Below are 23,825 nucleotides of genomic sequence, written 5' to 3'. Positions count from 1 at the left end.
TTTTTGGTACCATTTCTCAAACCTTTCTATATAATTATATTTGATGGGCTCCAGCGTAAAATATTGACTTAAGGAATGCATACATTCAGTAAGAATTTATATTATGAAGACTAAAATAAAACTTAGTAGAACAGGTAGAGATCAGGAACCAACATGGAATACATTTTTCTTCTTATATTATTTAATCCCCTTTGAGACTTCAATAAGATGTGTCACCTGCAACAGTAATATAACGTTTCAGGAACCTCCATCACCTTTTTTCACAGGGAAGCACAAACTCCTATTTTCGCATTGGAGGTTTCCCCAAACAAATGTAGCTGGGGATTTGGCTGAAACACATCTGCTGCATTTATATTTCAACACATAACCATTAATCTCTGATGTCCACTGACTTTTACACCATACAAACTGCCTTAATCCCAGTGGTTTAGTGTTGATGGATTATTCCCAAAACCAGCAGTTATTCTGAATCCTGAGGGTGGATCCCTGCTGCTTTTGGAGTGTGCTGCTCTCTGAAGGACATCCTTGGTATGACTTTTAGATTTACTCATTTTCTTAAAACAGCACTTCTGCTTTCCAGAAATGAGTAGTAACTTTAACTCCCGGTGCTGGCAATTTAAGACGACAACTTTAAATGGAAGCAGCTGATAAATGTATGATTGTAATTGTGTGTCAATTCTGCTGGTAATCAAACTGGTCAAGCTTCATACTCAGAGACACACGAGACTACAGATGCTGGAATCTGGGGAAACCTACGAAGAGCTGGAGGAATTCAGCGGGTCAGGCAGCATCTATGGAGGGAAATGGACAGTTGACATTTCAGGTCAAGACCCTTCATCTGGACTGGATAAAGGGTCTTTATAACTCGGACTGGATAAGTCGACCGAGGCGTCGACTGTCCATTTCCTGCCATGGATGCTGCCCGACTCACTGAGTTCCTCTAGTGCTTTGTGTGAAACTTCATACTCAACTGAGAAACTTCATACTCAGTTTATGAGGATTGCTGGACTGAATTACTTTTCTTGTAACAAAGCCAGCCACCCGTTTTCCTATCCTAAACCCTTTTCTGCACATCTGTCTGTTTTTCTGCACAACAATGTTTTTGCAATGATTCTCGCATTTGCTGTGTTTCACATAATTACCCAAGTTTATGGGCTTTTTTGACAACATTACAACAAATGAGAAAGATAACTCCGATAGAAATTCACTCAGATATTCCCAGCACTCTTTGCTTTTCCATGTCTAAATGCAAGTCATACTGAATCTTATTGGGAAGAAGACAAAGAAACTTAGTGATCAATAAAGGAATTACTCCAGTAACTAAGGCCTATATGTTCTTTAAGTTTAAATCTTGGATTTGAATGTTGAAATCCACAGTTCTTCTCACTGTGGGTTTTGTCCCTCTTGTGTGGAGCAAAAGGCAGCTCGCCTTTGAAGATTAGGCCACTATTATGCTAACACATACCTGAGGACTTGTGAGGAAGGCAAGAGGGGAAGTGGGGGTGATGTGGGTGACCTTGAAGGAAATGCGAAGGAAAGGTCAGGGAAGCTCTTCTGTTCTTCCCAGGGATTTTTAAAAAATGGTATGGATGCAGATCCACAAAGGGAGTGAAAAAAGATAAATAATACTATGCAATAAATTCAGGGAAGTATATTTCATAACCTGCACTGTTGATTGCACTAATCTGACAGTCCCATTAACAATTGCCTGTTAACCCACAAATGATCTATTTTTACCAAGTGTAGTGGCACTGGTGCAAACTGATGTTGCTCTAGGCTTTAATCTCCTTACTTGAACACAGCCAAAGTATATCAACTAGTACTTTGTTCTTTTGCAGTATGATAGGTGCATACTACCAATGCATAGTGTGTGTGCAATTCTTGCCTGCTATCTTCAATATTTACAAGACAATTCAGTGCTCAAGGTAATGCTGCATGGACTAATTTCTAGATCAAACTGTCTTATTGATTCAGGCGATCAGACTATGGGTAATCTTTGTAACAGCAAACAAAATAAAGAGAAAAGAATGACCCGCTGTTAATTGTTTATAAACAATGAAATTTGTTAAGATAATTTTGAGAAAGTGCCACCTTACAGCTAAGCAACACCACCTTCAATGCAATAGCTAATGATTATGATGTATTTCAATATTACTGGCATGATACTCTATTGATCTGTTGCTGCAGAGCAGTTATTGCCCTGCTTCGATGAAAATAGTACATACACTCTAAGCAGCATTTAAATCAACTAAATTAATATTGGCAGGACTCTAAGTATAATTTTCGAGATTATTCAACTAATGATGGACACATACTAGAGAATACTAAAAACATCATTAGTCCACATCTAAAGCCGCAAATTGTACAAAGAACCATTAAGGAATAATTTAAATGTTTCAGTATATGAAACATGATGGACTTAAAACTTATTTAAGATGTGATGTCTTCCAATGGCATCCTTATCCAATATAAGATTCAGACCAGCTTATGAACCTTAAGTTCATAGTATCACTTCCCAAACTGTGGGAACTTGTGATGATTTTGGATTGAAATGTGTGTGATAATATGACTGAACTACATGAATTGTGACAAGGGGAACTGATTAAAGCAAACAACCTACTTGCATTTGTTCCACTTTCCTTCTGTCGGCTGATTCTTGCATTGGCATTATACCCATGGTCCCTAGTTTTGCAGTCAGCATCATTGACGAAATATGTAACTTGCCAGCTGGTTGCCAAAGATCATCCTCATGCTGTCAAAGAAAAAAGTTCACAGTTCTACAAAGGCAATTAAGCACTTTCTTAACCAAGTTCAGGTAGAATTACAAAGTCATAAACCGTCATTTCCAGCTCTAAATCAGAATACGTGAACGATAAGTTCCATTTATAGAATGCTTTTGTTATAACATGGTCAGAATGTTAATGACAGGAACATCATCAAGCTCAAAGTCGAGCCACAATAGGACAGATGACCAAAAACTTGCTCAAAGAGGTTGGGAAGAGAAGTAGACAGAGGCGAAGAGATTTAGGTAGAGAATTCCAGAGCTTCTAGCCTCAGCAGGTGAAGACAAGACTAACAACAATGGAGCTTTTATATTCAGTAAGGCTGGTAATACAGAAACTTGGTAAATGCAGAAGGTTGTAGAGATCGAAACAGAAACATAGAAAACCTACAGCACAATTCAGGCCCTTCAGCCCACAAAGCTGTGCCGAACATGTCCCTACCTTAGAAATTACTCAGCTTACCCACAGCCCTCTATTTTTCTCAGCTCCATGTACCTATTCAAAAGTCTCTTAACAGACCCTATCGTATCCACTTCCACCACCGTTGCCGGCAGCCCATTCCAGGCACTCACCATTCTCCGAGTAAAAAACTTACGCCCGACGTCTCCTCTATACCCACTCCCCAGCTCCTTAAACCTATGTCCTCTTGTGGCCACCATTTGGTTTGGGAATGGACAAGGTTATGGTTTGGGAATGGACAAGGGTGAGGATGGATGGTTGGGAGGATGGGGGAGAATTTGAAAATAGCCAGTACTATGTTGTTTTGTCACAGGAGGGGTTTTGTGTGCCAGGGGAGTACAAGGAAACCCACCAAGCCCCCTATTTGAAGAGCGTGACAGTTGTCACCTTCAGACTGAGAATCCCTCAACCATGTTTGCAAGGACATAAGAAATACAAGATGTCAAAGCGAACTGCACCCCTGTGGGAAAACTGCTGTCTTGTACAAAGGTACTTAACCAGAAAGTCTCACAACTGCATAAATCCTGCTACTCCATCCTTAACCCCAAATTTGACTGCACTACAAACATTCGACCATCCTCCACCCCACACAGGAGTCCAACCTCTAAAGGCAAGACAATGAACAGGATTATCACTGTCCATTATCTCGTCCATTCATGCTCAGGCAGTGAGGAATAGGAGGGAAGCCACCCATATGGAAGGAAAGCCCTCGCAGTGCCCCACTAGACTCAATACCATTCTCATGGCCCCCAAGTCTCAAACCACCTCACAAGCAGAGGCTGCAGAGAATCTGTCAGGTATTCTCACTAACAATGTTTCACTGTGATTACTACATCCCCATTTATTTGATCTACAGTTGGCACCCTCATTATCTCCTCTGCTGCTACTTCATCATAAACTTACTTTGTACACAGCCTACAAGTGCATACCTCTTCTGTGTTGTCTTTGCAGGATATTAAGAGAGGCCCTCTGCTTTCCCCCTCCCTAGGATATAAGTAGGAGGAAAAACTAGATGGAGAAGGTGAGGAGACGAGAAGCATGGTAGTGTAGCGGTTAGTGTAACGCTATTACAGCGCCAGCGACCCAGGTTCAATTCCCGCCGCTGTCTGTAAGGAGTTTGTACGTTCTCCCCGTGTCTGCGTGGGTTTCCTCTGTGTGCTCCGGTTTCCTCCCACATTCCAAAGACGTACGAGTTAGGAGCTGTGGGCAAGCTATGTTGGTGCCAGAAGCGTGGCGACACTTGCGGGCTGCCCCCAGAACATTCCACGCAACAGATGAATTTCACTGCGTGTTTCAATGTACATGCGACTAATAAAGAAATCTTATGATGGCAAATAACCAAAGTGCGTCACTGTGCCTGTTATGCCACCGCAACACCTTGGTGACTAGCACTATGAGGGATGAGCAAATTAGGCCAGATGGGTACCAGAGATTGGTGAGGCTCAGTTTGATACCAGATAATCTGGTGTACAGATCATTGGGTGAGCCCACACATCTTTTGCGTAGCGTTCTGGAGGGCAGCCGGCAAGTGTCGCCATGCTTTTGGCGCCAACATAGCATACCCACAACTTCCTAACCCGTATGTCTTTGGAATGTGGGAGGAAACTGGAGCACCTGGAAGAAACCCACGCAGACACAGGGAGAACGTACAAACTCCTTACAGACAGCGGCCGGAATTCTCAAGGTATTGAACCCGGGCCGCTGGTGCTGTAATAGTGTTACGCTAACCGCTACACTACCGTGGTATGGGAAATAAGGGAGTGTGCTACCTGGGTGGCCTGTGGGATCAATGTGATTACCTCTGCACAGTTAATGAATTATATGATTCTCCCTACACATTTGAACAGGGTCAATACCTTGAGAATTAGACTAATTCCCACCCACCATCCACGTAAGACAACAGGACTGAACTCCAGCTCTGGAGGTTGAAACAATGGTGAAATGGTCTATGCCACAAGGCAGTGGCACCATTGTCTAACCAGTCCCTGGAGAGGTCACCTAGTGTGGGCACAGTGTTATATCCCACAGGCTTCGCATGCAGTAGGAGTTGGTGTCTCTGAAGATGAACATGTACAGTGCCAGCGACCCGGGTTCAATTCCCACCGCTGTGTATAAGGAGTTTCAACGTTCTCCCCGTATCTGCGTGGGTTTCCTCCGGGTGCTCTGGTTTCCTCTCATGTTCCAAAGATGTACAGGTTTGGAGCTGTAGACACGTTATGTTGGCGCCGGAAGCATGGCGACGCTTGTGGGCTGCCCCCAGCACATTACCAGTTACGCAAAAAGACACATTTCACTGTGTTTCAATGTACATGTGACTAATAAATAAATATCTATATCAAAGGTCTCTGATGCATCCTAATTGGTCGGCCATGCCATTGCCATTATGATGCCTACCATGATGGTGTGCCACCAGCTGTGTCATTTCTAAGGTGTGAAAAGCTGGAGGAAGCCCTCCCTGTTTGTTAGAACATTCAATGGACTCTGGAAGGCACTTGAGCAATCTGAATTCATTTGTGAAGATGTTGGGCATCTTGATATCAACAAAGTGTCCTTCTAAACAGCACAAACAGCAACAAATTTGTGTGATGTGCTCTTAGTTCAAGTGAGATTGCTTGACAAAGGATGTCATGTGGAGCTTTGACCTCTAATTTATATTGGTATGGATGGGGATAGGCATTGCAGGAGTGGTGATGTCATTTGTCATGGACAGGGAAAGGTCAGGCGGACTCGTGTGTATTGCAACTGCAAGCGCCCAGTCCCATTTCACATGGAAATGATCTGCAGCATGATTTACTTCAGGTAATACCAACTTTGTATTACCTGACATTTGAAAAATCAAGTGCAATGTTTCCACTTTCCAGCTCAGTGTACTTCAAGCTTACTGAAATAAGACTTGAAAATTAATTAAAACCAGATTGGACCTCTGCCAATTTCTTAGGTTCCAGTGCTGCATTCTGTTGATTAAGAACATCTGTGGAAAATCTACTCCACCTATTCAAGCAAACAACATTGAATATGAATGATTCACATTTTCATCACCTTAAAGAATATCTTCTCTTCTTATATCAGTCGGCAGATCCATTTGCACAATGAGACACTGAAGTAACCATTAAAGTGCTATGCAGGTGCAAAGGCAATGTGGTTATCTTACTAGACAAGCATCCAGAGGCCGAGGCTAATGATCTGGAGATGAGTTCAAATCCCATCATGGCAGATGGGCAACTAAATTTCAGTTAATTAAATAAATCCATAATGAAACATTATGAGTAAAGGTGACCATGAAGCCACTGGATTGTTATAAAAACCCATCTGGTTCACTAATGTCCTATTGAGAAGGGAATCTGCCATCCATAACAGTGACCAGTGTGGCTGACATGTGACTCCAGGGAATCATCAATGTGGCTGATGGCTACTGCTTTCTGAAATGCCTTGGCAAGCCACAGCCATAGTAAACTTTAACAAAAAAGAATAAAAGCAGTTGAATGATCTGACAAGGACTTAAACAGAAAACATGACAAATCTCACCCAGCACAGTCTACCCTGTAATTTCCCCCCAAGAGGCATCAGGGGAACCTGTGCCAAAACTGGATGAGATGTCCCATAGGCTGGAGAAATGATGATAAGATAACACCTTTGAGCCAACGTCTAGAACCTTTCAGCACAGTCTCTCTGTTCATGCCCTGTCCCAATGGCAGGACAGACTCAATTGAAACATTATACTCCATCTGCCAGACCCTTGTTCACTCACTTAACCTATCTATATCTCTCTGTAGACTCTCCGCATCCTCTGCTACATCTATTTCTTAGTTTATTGCTTGTCCCACTGTAATGTTATTATTTGGTGGCCTGTAGACAACTCCCACCAGTTATTTTTTCCCTTTACTATTCCTAAGGGTAGGCACGGTAGTGTAGCGGTTAGCGTAACGCTATGACAGCGCCAGAGATCTGGGTTCAATTCTGGCCACCGTCTGTAAGGAGTTTGTACGTTCTCGCCGTGTCTGCGTGGGTTTCCTCCGTGTGATCCGGTTTCATCCCACATTCCAAAGACATACAGGTTAGGAAGTTGTGGGCATGCTATGTTGGCACCGGAAGAGTGGCGACACTTGCGGGCTGCCCCCAGAACACTCTATGCAAAAGATTCATTTCACCGTGTGTTTCGATGTACACGTGACTAATAAAGATGTCTTGTCTTGACAATGGTGTACACTCTGGAGGAGAATCCTTAACATCAACTCTGAATGTAATGAGATCTCTTAGCACAAGTTCTAACATGGGCAAGGAACCACCTGTTGATAACCACCCTCTGACCTCCTTCAACTCTTGAATCAGTGCTCCTCTATGTTGAGCTGCACTTGAAAGAAGCACTGAGGATGGAGGGGTGGTTTGAGGTCCAGTGCCTGGAATGACTTGGCAGTTCCACCATTAACCACGATGGACAAGCCTGAGTGACAGTTACCAGACTCTCCTTGCAGCAGATGGTGAGAGATTCAGGCCAACAGAGGGGAAAAATAAAATTCTTGGCTTTGTACACACCGATCTACTTGTTGCAGATGCACCCCTCCAGAGTGGCATTGTTGGAGTATAATTCTCAGCACATACATGCAAGTCTGTACCTTATTTCTATTCAAAAGGCTGAACACCAATTATTCCGAGGGGGCATAATTTTAAAGTGATTGGAGGAAGGTATAAGGGGGATGTCAGAGGCAAGTTTTTTTTTACACAGGGAGTGGTGGGTGCGTGGAATGCACTGCCGGCAGAGGTTGTGGGGGAAGATACATTCGGGACATTTAAGAGACTCTTAGATAGCCACATGAATAATAGAGAAATGGAGGGCTATGTGGGAGGGAAGGGTTAGATAGATATTAGAGAAACAAAGGACTGCAGATGCTGGAATCTAGATGAAGAACATCTAGATAGACATTAGAACGGATAAAATGTCAGCGCAACATCGTGGGCTGAAGGGTCTGTACTGTGCTGTAATGTTCTATGTACTATGAGTGATCACTGCCAAGTCCTCCTAGACAAAAAAAGCCGTTCGCATTGAAGACATCCTCTAATCCTACTAAGCCAGATGGAACACATCCAGAACAGATCTAGGAAACTCAAAGACAGTCAACCATGGGATACCATGTACTACTAGCCACAGCAGGATTACATTCCATCACAATCTATAAACTCATGGTTCCTCATAATTCACAATCAAAGACAGGGGTCAATCCACTCCTGAGATTGCTACCATCATTGGTGCTAGCCTTTAGTCAATTCATTTCATTCCACATGATAATGGGTGGAACCTTGCAGGCTGTTTCGGAATAATTGGTGTTCAGCCTTTTGAATAGAAATAAGGCGCAGACTTACACGTGCTGAGAATCCAGGAGTCACTGAATAGCACACCCATCAGATTTGTTGCAATTTTGCTGGGATTCCCCAGCATTAAGCAATGGAATTGCTGCACAGGCTCAGAGACCTCATTGAGTTGCATGGGGATTCTTGGCCTGAATTAGGAGGTAAAGGGGAAGGCAAAGTTCTTCTGGTTTACTTTAGTTTAATGTTTTCGATTATTTCTGTGGATTACTTTTTGAAAAAACTTAGTTTTTTCTCTGAACCTAGTTTGATTTTAAGAACTTTAAAAAATATATTGCGATTTCCAGGCTTGACTGAAGCCCTTCCTCCAGCCATGCCTTCTGACAAAACCTGTCATAGGTATTTAGGGGGATGGGGCCTCTGCACCGCCTGAGGCCTGGTTGCCATCTGGACCTTGCTGAAGGGGGACAGTGAGATCAGCCTTCTGCCTTCACCCCAGGTGCCCGTGGGAATGCGGGACCATGCACATTGTTTCTGGGTTGCTTCTTGGGCCCAGCTAATGAAGAAATGGCTGGGCCCACTGGTTATTGCAAAGGCAATGGGACCTCTGATATCCCAGTGGCAAATTTGAAGATGTGCCCTAGAACTACCTGTGCTTCACCAAGCTGCTTCAGTACAACTCATGTACTGGTAATAGCTGGCAAAGTGAAAAATTATCCAGGTCCGTCACTGCAAAAAGGCATAAAAATCCATGCTGGCCAATTAGTCCCCCCATTAGTTTATCCTCATTTTCAGCAAAGTAATGGAAGGTATTGACAAGAATCCTGTCAAGCTGCACTTTCTTAACTATGAAACCAGAAAAACATTTGGGTTTGAGCTGGTGTATGGACAGTAATATTTCTCTCACACAATTACCAGGCAATGATCATTTCCATGAAGAAAACATATGATCACTTCCACTTTCAACAGGATTCCCATCTCTGTATTCCTCACCCTTTACATCTGGGATCACCACTGACCAGAACCAGCCAGGATAAATTGAAAAAATATATTAAAAGAATATTAACAGTATTTTTCTCTCCACAACTGCTCTTGGTCTGCTGAGTATTTTCAGCATTCTCTTTAATTTCAGATCTTCAGTAACTGCTGTGTTCAGCATCTCTAAGTTCCAGCATGTTCTTCTTGCTTTCACTACTTCCCTCATTCATCCGTCTTCATTTACACATCTCCAGACTAGATTAGCTCTCTCTCTTAGATGGAAGAGTCCACCCTGCTGCTGGGACAGGACATTAACAGGGTGATGTTGAAAGTCTGGACATTGACTCAAAGATATTATCCAGTCACTGCATCAGGTTGTTAGTTCACCAGTCAATAGGACCCGGTCAATCTTGAAGCTTCCAACTGGTTCTCTCTCAGTGTGCTCCCCCTCCACTGCAACCTAAAACAAACTTGCTTTCTTACTTTTCCAGTTTACTGACCTGGAACCTGTGTTTCTCTTTCCACAGATGCTGCCTGATCTGCCGAGTATCTCTACTATTTTCTGCTTTTATTTCAGACACATAAATACATTGGTTACAGGTGCAGATCTGAGGCTGGGGATCCTGCAGCATGTGATTCACCTTTGCACTCTGCCAAGCCCTTCTACCATCCACAAGACTCAAGCCGGAAGTCTGATGAATAATCTGCTCTTTCATGGACGAGAGCAGCTCGAACTACTCCAAAAGGCCCCCACGAAATTCGACACCATCCAGGACACCTCAGTACATTTGATCAGCACCTTGAATATTCACCCCCTCCACCAACAATACAAAGTGGCTGCAGTCAGCACGATATATGGGACACCCTGTTGCAATTTCTTCATTGGGAATCTGCCTTCTACAACCTAAAAAGATGAGATGAGGTTTACGGGAACACTACCACTTCCAAGTTCACTGGCAAATGAGACTCCATCAGGGCTTGGAAGTGTAGCTCAATTGTGACAGATTAAAATCCTGAAATTTCCTATTTAACGTCACTTGAAGATACCCCCCACTTAACTGGCAGTAGGTATTCTAACAAGGCAGCTTACCATTATCTTCTTAAGAACAACTGGTGAGGTAAATAAATGTTGGCCCTTGAGAGCAACACTCATGTCCCATTAGTGATTAACAAAATGCTATCTGCTGTTAAGAATTCCCTGGTAAGAGGAGCAAACGATATTTGCAAGTTTCCCCATTACAATTTTAAAGATTGCTGCCAAAACATACTTCAAGAATTAACTTTTAGAATGGTGATGCTTTTCATTGCAACATCACAGAAACACTAAATCAAATGAATTTTATATTCCAGTACATATGGAATTATGTTTGTCATCCAAGAATAAAGCAACAATAATGGGAACATAATATGACTGCAAAATTGCTCAAAAAAATTAAAGATTTCCTACCTGTGCACTGAGCAAACTAGCCAACCATTCCAAATATGTTTCCTCCTTATCACAGCACAAATACCTGTAAGAGGGATACATATTTTCCACATCAGTATAATGTCATCAATTATCATTTACATGTAGAAGATATAATCATAAACCAATTGAGTTAAAAAAGGAACCCATTTGTTTCATTGCATCTACTGCTTTCCTAGTAAGCACTATTTACTCTAATCCCTATTTGTTCTCTGTAATAACAACAAGAAGAAAAGATGTGGGCTTTGAGCCCCTAACAACGTTATGTGGTCATAAATGCTCTGCTTTTTTTCCCCATAGCAATTACCAGCCTCTGTTTCATTTCCCTCAATGCCTAACAAAAATCTTTCAGTCTCACTTCTGAAGTTTCCAGTTGGCCTAACCTCGACAACTCTTTAGCTGGGCTCCAGATTTCCAGTATCCTTTGTGTGAAGATGAGCTGCCTTCATCTTGAATGGTCCAGGTCCATCGTTAAACTTATGCCCTCTTATTCTGGACTTCCTTGCCAAAGGAACGTGTTTATCTACCGCTACTCTATCAATCGTTTTTAGCAGCTCATTACTGATCTTTATCTCCTGGACTCTTAATATTTTATACTCAAGGGAATTCAAGCCTTAGCAATTTTCCTTCATAATTTAGTTCTTTTATCTCCAGTTTTATACAGGTAAGACTGTGTTCATAATTGTGTTCATAATAGGGACATTTAAGAGACTCTTGGATATATGAATGATAGAGAAATGGGGGGTGATGTGGGAGGGAAGGGTTAGATAGATCTTAGTGCAGGATAAAATGTCAGCACAACATAGTGGGCTGAAGGGCCTGTACTGTGCTGTAGTGTTCTATGTTCTCTGCTGCTAATTCATACTTCCTGCAGAGTGGAGCACAGAATTGAACGTGGGACACCAAATGCAGTATAATACTGTCCAACATTCTCAACTTTACATTCCTTTTTTTTGAGATAAAGGATGCATTCACTTCACTACTCCACACTTTTCAACTTCTCATTTTGAAAGTACCCAGAACAATCTGTCTTAGCTCAAAAATCTGATCTATTCCTATTTTGAGCTCTATGTACACCAGTTTTGCCAACTGTTTTGGTCAATCACTCTTCCTTTGTAAATCTTTGCACCCATCTACAATAGTTACTGTGGCATTCAATTGGTGTTGCCTCCAAACGTTGATCCAGAGTTCTCAAACACAAAATAAATAGCCAAGATCCCAGATGAGATCCCCAAGAGCAACAATAGTCAGGTCCAGCCAACTGGAGTTCTAATTCATTATCCCAATACATACTATACACTTCCTAATCAATATCCCATCCACATCAAAAGATTTTCTCCAAATTCATGTACCTCCAATTTTCCAAATATTCTCACATCTGCAGTCTTATCAAATTCTGCTATATTAGGTAAATATGACTTAACTTTTAGAAATGCAAGCTGGCTTTCCCTAATCCTTTTATATTTATCCCAATGTTCAATCATTCTATTCTAATTAACAACTTGCCAATAAATATCATCAGACTAATTAAAGGTGACCTGAAACATTAAATGTGTTTCTCTCTCCTCGGATGCTGAATGAAGTGATGAATATTTCCAGCCCTTTTTTCCCCCCTATTTCAGTCTACAATTCCTAACATCTCATAGACCTTGCATAGTAGAATGCAATTGAGAAACTTTGGGGATAGTTACTGAATGTAGTTAGTTTTCAAAGATATGGTGAAAGCATCAACAACATCCTCATCTGCTTCTCTCAGTATCCTGGTGTGAAAATCATCAAGTCCTTGTGATTCATCTATTGTTACTCTCATTACTCTTTCTATTATCATTATCCTTTCTTGAATTAAATTTAACCAGTTCCTCCCTTTCACCAAGTTTTAAATTTCTTCACATCTGTGGTACTTTACCATCTTTCTCTACTGTGAAGACATGTAGTACATTATTATTCAGCAAGCTGTGAGACATGTAGTACATTATTGTTCAGCAAGCTGTTTTGTTTCCTTTCTTTCAATTTCTCCTCAAGTGTTTACTTAACACTACTTGAAATAGCTGTGATTGTCTGGGCTTTAAATTCCTACTTGTGCTAAAGCACCTTAATAATGCCTTGAATAGAAATTTTCCTCCCATACTTTAACCTCATATGCTTAATACTGTGATATTCTCTGACATGAGTAAGTAATCTTCCACAAATGACTGCTGTATATTTCTCAAAGCCTCTGTACATAAAATCAGTCATTTCCTATTTGGGGCATATTCTAAAATTCTTGATTTTATTTATTAAGCAAATTTCTGGTGATAACATCATATCCTTGGCCTGTTTCACTAATCACTGAATTGCATTGCACTGGGCTACAATTTTCTCCTTTTCATCTTTATTTTGCCCCTTTATATCAGTCACTTTCTTGAAAGTTATAAATGCTGAGATGATCTCATTATTTTCCCATGAAGTAAGTTACGTTCTTCCTTTCCTGTTATTTCATTTTGCTACTCAATAGTCTGACTGCTGCAAACAACACAAGTGCAGTGGATTAAGAACATTTTGAACACAATCTGATTTCGGAACTTACCAATGCTGCTTTTCTGAACAAAGTGTAAAGCCCCAGCTGTATAACAGAGAAAGAGAGACATTAACATACAGTTCTTGCTCATCATTCAAAAAGTAGTGAACAGGAGAACATTCCTATCAAGACACAGCATCATTGGAGGTAGAAATACAATAAACAATAGAAGAATTGTGGACACCATGCTGGCTATAGGTATGTATTGCACAAGCAGAAAATATCTTCCAATCAACTTAAAATGAATGTAAAGATCTTGGAAATGGGTAAAAATCAGTGATTAGAAGACAAAGTTAATTAAATCTCCAGTTGAGTAACTGACAGTTGAGTGTCTACCTGGCTGCTATTTATTTAGGTGAGTATCACGGGCTCACTTAAGTTGTGCATTCTGCCATTACTAAATAACTCAACTCAGTTAATAGTCACTATTAAAAGAAAGATTGTCGATACTATATTCCATTTTAGTTGCCGCATACAATTTGTAAATCTGAACAACTTGACCAAAGCAGGTTTGATGATTAACTGAAAAATGCATCAACAACTTTCTCAATAAGAGCTGGTCCATTACAAATCAGGCACTGAGAGAACATTAATAACATAAATGATTTTCTATACTTTGAAAAATATTGAATGACAGTTTAGATACAAAATACCATTTAAAGAACAATCACTAAAAGTGAAACAAGAAAATTAGTGTTTTAGACCAAAAATAGATTAAAAAAAATAAAATTTGCATTAACAAAGGGCATTAACATTGAAATAATATCTATATTACATATTGGATACATAATCAGTGGGGGGAAAAAGGCATTTGATCGTGCGACCAAAAGCCTTATTAAAGAGACAGTTTTAAAGAGAGTCTTAAAAGAACTGAGGGAAGTGGGAAGGTGATGGGAACTTTCAAGGAAAGTGCACAGCACAGGACCATGACAGTCAAAGACACAGCAGCAAAAAAAAAGTGGGTGAAGGAAGGCAGGGATGTACGACAAGTCCCCAGTAGAGCTGCCACCTCACTGCGCCAGAGACCGGTTCAATCCTGACCTCAGGTGCTGTCTGTGTGGCATTTGTATGTTCTCCCTGTGACTGTGTGGGTTTCCTCTAGGTGCTCTGGTTTTCCTCCCACATTACCCAGATGTGCAGGTTGGCAGGTTAATAGGCCACCGAAAATTGCCCCTGGTGTGTAGGTGAGTGGCAGAATCTGGGGGAGTTGATGAGAATGTGGACAGAATGAAAATGGGATTAATGTAGGGTTAGTGTAAATGGATGGTTGATGGTAAGCGTGGACTTGGTTGGAGGGGTGGGTGGAAGGAAGCTTGTTTCTGTGCTATATCTCTCTGTGACTCTATGAGATGGTCTTGCAGAGAGGGTTAGGGTTTGAGTTTGCAGTTCAGAACAATTGCCCACTTGTGTTTGTTACTGTCATCTCCCATGTTTCTTTGGAGATGCAAGAAACTGTAGATGCTGGAACTTTGGGCAAAAAGATAAGATACAATAAAATTTCTTTATTAGTCACATGTACATCGAAACACACAGTGAAATATATTTTTTTGCGTAGAGTGTGCTGGGGGCAGCCCACAAGTGTCGCCACGCTTCCGGCACCAACATAGCATGCCCACAACTTCCTAACCTGTATTAAATTTTAAAATTTTACTTACAGCGTGGTATTAGGCCCTTCCAGCCCAACGAGTCCGCGCTGCCCATTTTAAACCCAAATTGACCTAACAGTACGCCTTTTAGAATGTGGGAGGAAACCGGAGCACCCAGGGGAAACCCACGCAGACATGGGAGAACGTACAAACTCCTTACAGACAGCGACGGGAATCGAACCCCGATCGCTGGCGCTGTAATAGCGTCGCGCTAACTGCTAAGCTACCATGCCGCCATGTCTGTACGTGCTGCTGTATGTCTTTGGAATGTGGGAGGAAACCCATGCAGACATGGGGAGAACATACAACCTCTTTATAAACAGCGGCTGGAATTGAACCTGGGTCGCTGGCGCTGTAATATCGTTACGCTAACTCCTACACTACCGTACTCAGTGGGTCAAGCAGCATCTGTGTATGGGTGATGTCTCGACCTGAAATGTTGACCATTCCTTTCCCTCTCCAGATGCTGCTTGACCGCTCAGTTCCTCTGGCAGTTTGTCTTATGCTGAGTTTCTTTGTTTCACTGATAACTCCCACTTTCATTTACTTGGCTCATGGTCTTAATTATTTTGTTCAATTTGAACAAAAAATAATGAAGATCATGACATCCTAGACACAAACCTGAGGCTAGGATGTCATTAACCATCCGAGACTCAGGTTTGAATTAGGATTAGGATTACGGTGATATTTAAACACAAGAATAAGAATGTCATTTTTTTGGAAATTAGGAGACATCTAGGATCAACAACAGTAAGTGCAATGGATGAGTGTGATTTATTGTGCAATAATTCAAGCAGTAGAGCTGGCAGAGGATGGACAGGAGGAGGATGGAAACCAGTCCATGAAAGAACTAAAGTTGCTAAAGCTGTAGGAGTCTGACTCATGAATAACTTGCAAAAAGGCATTGGAAGGTGTGTGGGCTCTATTAGTAAGGAGGTGATTGGAAATGTATTTCTGGGGGGTTAATATGTGATTCAGAATTAATTTTTAATATATCTTAAGGGGGATGCATCAATATTATATTCTCCTAATAAAAACCTTTAATGGTATTTCTATTTAAAATGGAACACTCTAAATGAAGGGAGGTTACAAAAGTATTTCAGTACTTTTCCCTACACGAGTATTGATAAGCTTTTTAATCACAACCTCTTCTGATCCTGTCCTTGCTTGAGCTTGAGAATGCTCAATTTGTTAGCAATCAGGATAGGCCAACGTTTGCTTCTTTAGTCTTCTCCAAGAAGTTGGACACTATTATCTGGACTGCCACTTCATGAGCTGCTGAGATAACACGCTTCCATTGTCAGAGATACTATCATTTAGAGGGGGTGTTAAGATCTTCTGCTTGTTCAAGTGGATCTGTAAGAAGCTATTCTACTATTCAAAGGTAAGTATCCAAGTGTCCTGGCCAACATTTATCCTCAGTTTAAACTAAAACTGCTTATTTGTCTCACTGCAGAGAGCAAATTGGCTGCCAAGTAGCCCACATGAAAGGGACTCCATTTCAAAACTAATACAAACACTTGTCATTAATGAGTCATAAAAAGTACTATATATGATATTTTATTTTGAGTCTGAGTACACTTAAAGTAAGTTGTAATGGTTTTATCAGCCAAACTGAACATTAATTTTGGCACAGTAAAGTATTCAAGGAGGGTGGAGGGAGTACTTTTTAATGTTAGTATACATTTAACACTTGGAAAGTCTGTAGCTGTACCATAAATGTTAAACCGATGTCCTTGAAATCAAGGTCATATACTTTTTACCCTAATCAACTTAAATAGCTAATACTTATCCAAGTGATAAATGGTGGGTTAAAAGGAAGATATGGAGAAGACAAGTGTCTAGCTCCATCTGCCTCAACATTTAATTGGAGCAAATGTGTAAATATTACAAACAGGATATTGACTAAGCAAAAGGCAGCATCCAGGCAGAAAGAAGGAAGGTTAGAATCTTATTAATTTAAGACAAACTAATCTGATTCAATACTTAAAGGAAGCAAAGTTTTTTTTTAATTAAGCTACGTCTAAGTGGTTTTCAGAATTTAAGTTAAATAATTATTGGATCAAGTCTAGAGGATTAAATAGGTTCCAATTTTAATACTCACAAACAGTACATTAGTCTTTATCATAAAGAGCTGAAGCAGTGCCCCAGGCAACAAAATGGATTGATAGTTCATTACAACTAGCGAGCCATATTGTACCTGAATTAACTCACATGTTGAATATCATCAGTTTAACAAGATATTACATGTGCCAATTTTATGCTGGTATAATTCTGAGCAAAACTAGCAGACATCATTATGTGATATCGCCCTCAGTCATCGCCAGATGTAGGTAAAATATTTGAAAATACAGAGTCAACCAAATGTTCAAGCTAAGCCAGCAAATTACTCAAGTGTTTTTAAAAACTAAAAGTTCAAAATGCTGGTATTGAACCAACTGCAGTTATTCTCCAGCTGCAAACATCCTCTGATGCAGAATCCATGACATCAATTTGGTTGCAATTGTATTGCACAGTTGTGTTACTGAAATCACTTCACACTTACACATGAAGTGCAATATAACTGCACTTTAAAACAACTAAATATTACCAGGATCATTTAACCTGTAAAGTTAATAAAGAAAGCTGTAAGTTTTCTTTAGAGCAATATCTGTATGTCTTATTAGCAAAGTTTCATAAAAATCTGCAAACTATTCTTTGTGCCTCAACTAATTAATGTTAGGATTGTACTATTAACTCTAAAGTGATTTGTAAACAAGTTTCTAAACTGCTCAGTGATTATCACCTCACATTAGGCTGCAATTACCTTAGCACCTGCTAAACCATCAGTTTTCTCCTCTTTGGGAAAAGGCTGGAACTAGGCAACATAATCTCAGGATAAGCAGCTGCACATTTAAGACTGAGATGAGGAGCAATATCTTCTCCACAAGGTTTGTGAACCTTTGGAATTCTCTACCTAAGGAACTGTAGATGCTGAGTCATTAAGTACATACAAAGCCGAGATACATGGATGTTTGAACTATTTGGGAGTTCTAGAGTTGTGGGAATTTGGCAGAAAGATAAATAGAGGCCAAATATTAGATCAGCTATGATCTTACCAAATGATGGCATGGGCTTGAGGAATTAGAACCCATTTCTGCTGTTCTAGAGGCAGTCTTAGATCTCCAGACTCCTGTCTGTTCAGATATCCAATCTGACTTTCAAAAATCACATTGCTGTTCTTGTATCAATGTATAGTTAAAAGTAACTCACATCTGTGTGAAAGCAATGATTAATATAACACTATTTTGTTGACTTCACTATTCATTCTGGGGTTTCAATGTACAAGTGACTAATAAAAGATATCTTATCTTATGTCACATTAGCTGAACCTTGCCAGGAAGTATCAGCAGTTCCTCATCAAACCACTGCCATATATGCAGACATCTGCACAGATCGAACCCAACTGTGAAAGTCCCGAACTTTCTGTCAGAATCTCAGCAGTGAACTTGTTCGTAAGCTCCATTATGGATTCCACATGGAGTCTGACAATGGGAATATGAACTTGCTGAGATTCTGCAGGACTCGCACCACGTAATCTGTTTTTGGATCTTGAATGTGGTTGGATCTGGTGCTGGATCCACAAGTCTGATCACTTCATTGTAGATATTATGACTACATGGGAAAATAAGAGCTAAGATGACCAAGTTCTGTTTAAACTATTTGTCTATGCTGTAATGTATTTAATTCTTTAATAATAAACCATCTTAAGTGCTTTAGGACTGACGATAATTTTGCTAAATGACTAATCATCCCCGTTTGCCTCTTAATACTTCATTTATCTTCACAGTAAGCTTTCACCCAGGTGTACAAGCAATAATGAAACATTAATGCGAGCATTAATCCTATCCCACTGAACAAAACTACTTTTTTAATAAAGACTAGCATAAAGATTTGTGCTTTCGTTAGAATCATAGGGCAGCAAAAAGATATTTCAGTTTGCTCTAAATGCAATGGTAAATTGAATGCATGCTTGTAAAAGATTATTTAATGTAGAAAAGTGTAGCTTTTTCATGTGGGTTAGGATTAACATTAACCTTGTATAGACAAAGGTTGGCACAGAATTGTTGAATGGTAACGGAGACTGGGATATTTCCTTGTGATTGTGCACCTTGATGTAAGCTAATTGTGTAGGCAAATGAAGTATTAAGTATACTTCAGGAAATCTAGCACTTGGCAAAATTAGCTTTAATGTCTTGTGCAGAATCTTAGTTAAGTTTTACTTGGAATGCGGTGTCTTTGTGTGATAGGGGAGAGAGCAGACCCGAAAGGATTTTAATAAGGTTGACTAGATTAATCCCTGATTTAACAAGACACTAATTATCACATTAGGCTGCGTCATCTAGATCTAGAAGAGCACAGATTTTGAAGCAATTTAATTAAAATATTAAGTGTTGAATATATGTCAGATGAGCTATTTATTTACATCGCATTGGCCTTCTAATGGCCATTTACGTTCCTGCAGTAATATTTAAAGAGGGAAATTCCCTTCAATACCATGGCCAATACATTGATTATTCATGAATTATCACAAAGCTGCTAGAGGGATCATATTGTGCACATTCAGCTGCAATATTTTCTACCCTTCAACAGTGGCACCATTCCAAGATCACTTCCTTGGTTGTAAGGTGCCTTGGGACACAATATTTTTTGATCTAATTTCCTTGGGCTGAACAGGTTGAAGAAAACAACAAGGTCATTGTAACAGATGTCAGGAGATTTTCCTTTACTCTGGAGGGATGTATGCTAGTATCTTGTGTAGTGACTGCAAATTTTCTGCCAATGATTAAAAAAAACTGGGAAAATTTCTTGCTGTGTCCGTAAATGTGCATGCAAGCACCAAAGTCCAAAGTCAAAGTCAAGTTTATCATCATATGCACAAGTTCATATATGTACAGGTGCAATGACAAACTAACTTGCAGCAGCATCACAGGCACATAGCATTAGAGACACAATATTCACAAGAAAAACATAAATTAAACATAAATTATACAGAATTATACAATAAAGAACACAATTAGAATTAAAAAATGGGATATTGATTATGCATCTTGTGGTCTCCATGATTTCCCAAACTCATTTGATCACCTACTGGAAATTTTCTAGGTTGTTTTTTCCTCTGAATTGGTTTGGAATTTTCAATGCTTATGTTTCTGCTGGGAGGTTAATTGGTTGTTGGCTAGTGGAAAGAATGGGGGTCAAGATGCCCAATTGCATTATCAGTGTATACAGCAGCATCTCTGCGTGTTTCATATTGTACTATTAACCCACTTTAACTGGAGCTGCCAAACCAATCTGCACAAATAATATGCAGTCCATCACGTGGTCTGCATCAACTGCAGAGCATCCTTACCTGCTTGGAGGTTTCAGTTTCTTTTTCAGACCAAAGTAGAATTTCAAGGATTTCACAAGTACTTCTTTTTCTGGTTTGTTGCTCTGGAAAATTCACACATTTTGATTGGTGAGAGAATTGAAAACTCTTTGGTCAATAAATATTTACTGGATCATTTGACTGGCATTCCTAAAAGGATGGATAAATCTTATTCTCAGTCAACATTCCAATGTCCGATTGATTATCAATGTGATATAATTGAGTCAACCTTTCCCTCCAAACTGCTATTTTGCTTGCTTGGATTACAAAAGTAACATGAAAGCTTGTGTCCTTTCTGTGTACTTGCCTAAAGGAGAATAACATCATCTGTAATAATCTGTTACCTTGTGTGAATGTGAGTTATTGAACCAAAGTTGATTGCAAAACTGGTTAGGTTGTATGAATTTTATTTTTGTCCAAGTAAGAAAGTAGATCCATAGAAGCCTCAAGTAAAAAAAACAAGTGCTGTAAACACTCAGCAGGTCAGGAAGCATCGGTGTAAAGTGAAACAGAGTTTCAGATTGAAGACCGTTTGTCAAAACTGGGAAAGAGCTTTCAGATTTCCAACATCTGCAGTTTTTTTTTGATTTCCACAGAAACCATCATCACAACTGGAGGAAAATCATCAGTAATTGTTTGCAAGAAATCCAAATCTAAATTTATGTTCAAAGCAAAGGTGTCTTAATTAATAATGCAAGGGTAACAGTTTTGTATTTACTAATACTATATTGAGGGCAAACGAATAGTTAGCTCTATGTACTGAATGGCTTTTCTCGTTTTTCTTTGAGCAAGACATTTTAAAATGTGGAAATTACACAAGGTGTTGTATTGGATTCAATAGTCTATATTGGACACGTTAATCTAGACTTCTTGTGTTCCCTCTTCAGAACCTCAGTGAAATGCATCACCAACCCAACATGGAGATATCCTGCTGATCATAGTCATGTTCCATATATAAATGGGGAGCACTCGCTGACTCTGGCAGGGACTTTTGCACTAGTATAAGATCGGAGGACTGGTGCTGCACACCAAAGAGAAGCATCTGGATAACCCACCGGATTGAAAAACAATCAAATGCAGAAGGATGTTTGCACTCTTTTGTTTTATAGGTGGTCATACGAGAATCGCAGAAGTTGGTAATTGGTTTATTCTTGTTACACGTACTGAGATACAGCAAAAATCCTTGTATTGCATGCCATCCATACAGATCATTTCACCACTTCAGTACATCGAGGTAATACAAGGGAAAAGCAATAACAAAATGCAAAATATAGCATTAGTGTTACAGAGGAAGTGCAGTGCAGGCAGACAATGAAGTGCAAGGTCATGGTGAGGTAGATTATGAGGTCAACAGCCTATTTTATCATACAAGAGGTCCATTCAAAGGTCTCATAACAGCAGGATAGAAGTTGTCCTCAAGCCTGGTGGCTTGTGCTTTCAGGCTTTTTTATTTTCTGCCTGATTGGGGGGGGGGGGAGCTGGGGGGAGAGAAAATCCGGGGTAGGAAGCATCTTTGATGTTTTTCCAAGGCAGCGAGAAGCGTAGACAGAGTCCATGGAGGGGAGCCTGGATTCCGTGAAGTGCTGAGCTGTGTCCACAACTCCCTGCAGTTTCTTGCGGTCACGGGCAGAGCAGTTGCCCTTCCAAGCCGGGATGCATCCAGATAGGATGCTTTTTATGGTGCATCTATAAAAATTGGTGAGGGTCAATAGGAACATGCCAAATTTCGTCACCCTCCTGAGGAAGTAGAGGCACTGGTGAGCTTTCTTGGCCATGACATCTATGTGGTTGGGCCAGGACAATTTATTGGTGATGCTCACACCTAGGAACTTGAAGCTCTCAACCATCGCCACCTCAGCACCATTGATGTAAACAGAAGCGTCTGCACTACCCCACTTCCTGAAGTCCATGACCAGAACTTTTGTTTTGCTGACATTGAGGGAAAGATTGTTGTCATGAAACCATGCCACGAGGCTCTCTGTCTGCTTCCTATACTGTGATTCATTGTTATTTGAGATTCAGCTGACTACGGAGTTTGCTGGGAAATATGGTATGAAGGCAGAGCTGTAGTCAATAATCAGTAGTGTGACACAGGTGTCTTTGTTATCCAGATGCCCCAGAGATGAGAGTAGGGCCAGGGAAATAGAATCTGCTGTGGACGTTCTTTGGCAGAATTGCAGTGGGTCGAGGTTGCTTGGGAGGCTGGAGCTGATGTGTGCCATGACAAGACTCTTGAAGCACTTCATGATGGTGGATGTCAGAGCCACTGGGTGACAGTCATTAAGGCACGTTATCTTATTTTTCTTTGGTACTAGGATGATAGTTCTAAAGAAGGTTGCCATCAGTCATGGAAACAAATATACATGAAAAAATTAACTTCAATAAGTTAATGGGCAAAAAAACTACCAGAGCCAGAGGGTTTGCAACCCAGAATATGGAGAGATTAGGGGATGGGTAAACTGGAAGTGGAGGGGTGAATGTAGATTAGAGGATATTTATTTTTGTTTAGGAATGTTGAAAGGAGAGGAGCACGGTGAATGTTACAATGATGTTCACAAAAGGGGAATGGGAGGTTAAGTCTGTTTAATTTTAGTTACGACTACATGTTAGATATTGCAAGGTGATGTTTTCAGCATTGTTAAAGGGAACTTGGATCTTAAAATTTGGCACTGGTCTTAATTTCCAATGACCAAAATTAGTTAAGGGAAAGGCAAATGGAAATAAATGCAGGTGAAATGAATGCAAAGGCAAGTAATAATGTTCAGTTTGTGCATGACAATGGTCAGACAAAAGTTGAAATATTTACTTGCACATCCAAGCATCATACTATAGAAAGGGTACAGCAAGAGTAGCCAGATGGAAGGAGAATAATTACAAATAATGCTAAGAAAATAAATACGGCATTTTGAAAATGGTTCAGTGGTGATTAAAAGAGAAGAGCTTTGTGAGCTCTAATAGTGAAAGATAGTTTCACTGGCTGGCAACTGTACACAAGAAAATTGAGGTTACATTATTAACATAGAAACTGTTGAATTATCATGAGTGATTGAGTTTATTGGTCTGGTGGTCTAGTAGACTTGATTTTAGTCATAAGAATGATGGTTCATAAGAACATAAGTAGGAGTCTGCTATTGGAATGTTGTAAAAGTTTCACTAAATAAACTTCAGAGGAGGAAGCCTGCTGCCCTTTCACAGCCTTGCCAATCTGGAACTCCAGTCCCAC

General features: G+C 40.2%; 1 protein-coding gene across 4 annotated transcripts in view; it reads right to left on the bottom strand.

The window, feature by feature from the left end:
* arap2 (ArfGAP with RhoGAP domain, ankyrin repeat and PH domain 2) overlaps window positions 1–23,825 on the bottom strand; it is a 286,956-nt gene that overhangs the window by 6,321 nt on the left and 256,810 nt on the right. For all 4 annotated transcript variants that reach the window (XM_052039500.1, XM_052039491.1, XM_052039508.1 and 1 more), the window contains 4 exons: window positions 20,585–20,667; window positions 13,556–13,591; window positions 10,972–11,035; window positions 2,621–2,752 (listed from right to left, as the gene is read on the bottom strand). In XM_052039500.1, the coding sequence (XP_051895460.1) occupies window positions 2,621–2,752; window positions 10,972–11,035; window positions 13,556–13,591; window positions 20,585–20,667 (315 nt within the window). The remainder of the gene's footprint in view (window positions 1–2,620; window positions 2,753–10,971; window positions 11,036–13,555; window positions 13,592–20,584; window positions 20,668–23,825) is intronic.

The sequence above is a fragment of the Pristis pectinata genome, chromosome 2 (assembly GCF_009764475.1).
Source record: "Pristis pectinata isolate sPriPec2 chromosome 2, sPriPec2.1.pri, whole genome shotgun sequence".
NCBI classification, from domain to species: Eukaryota; Metazoa; Chordata; class Chondrichthyes; order Rhinopristiformes; family Pristidae; genus Pristis; species Pristis pectinata.
Note: the sequence above shows the minus strand (reverse complement) of the source record. Positions and strands in the feature narration are given on the sequence as shown.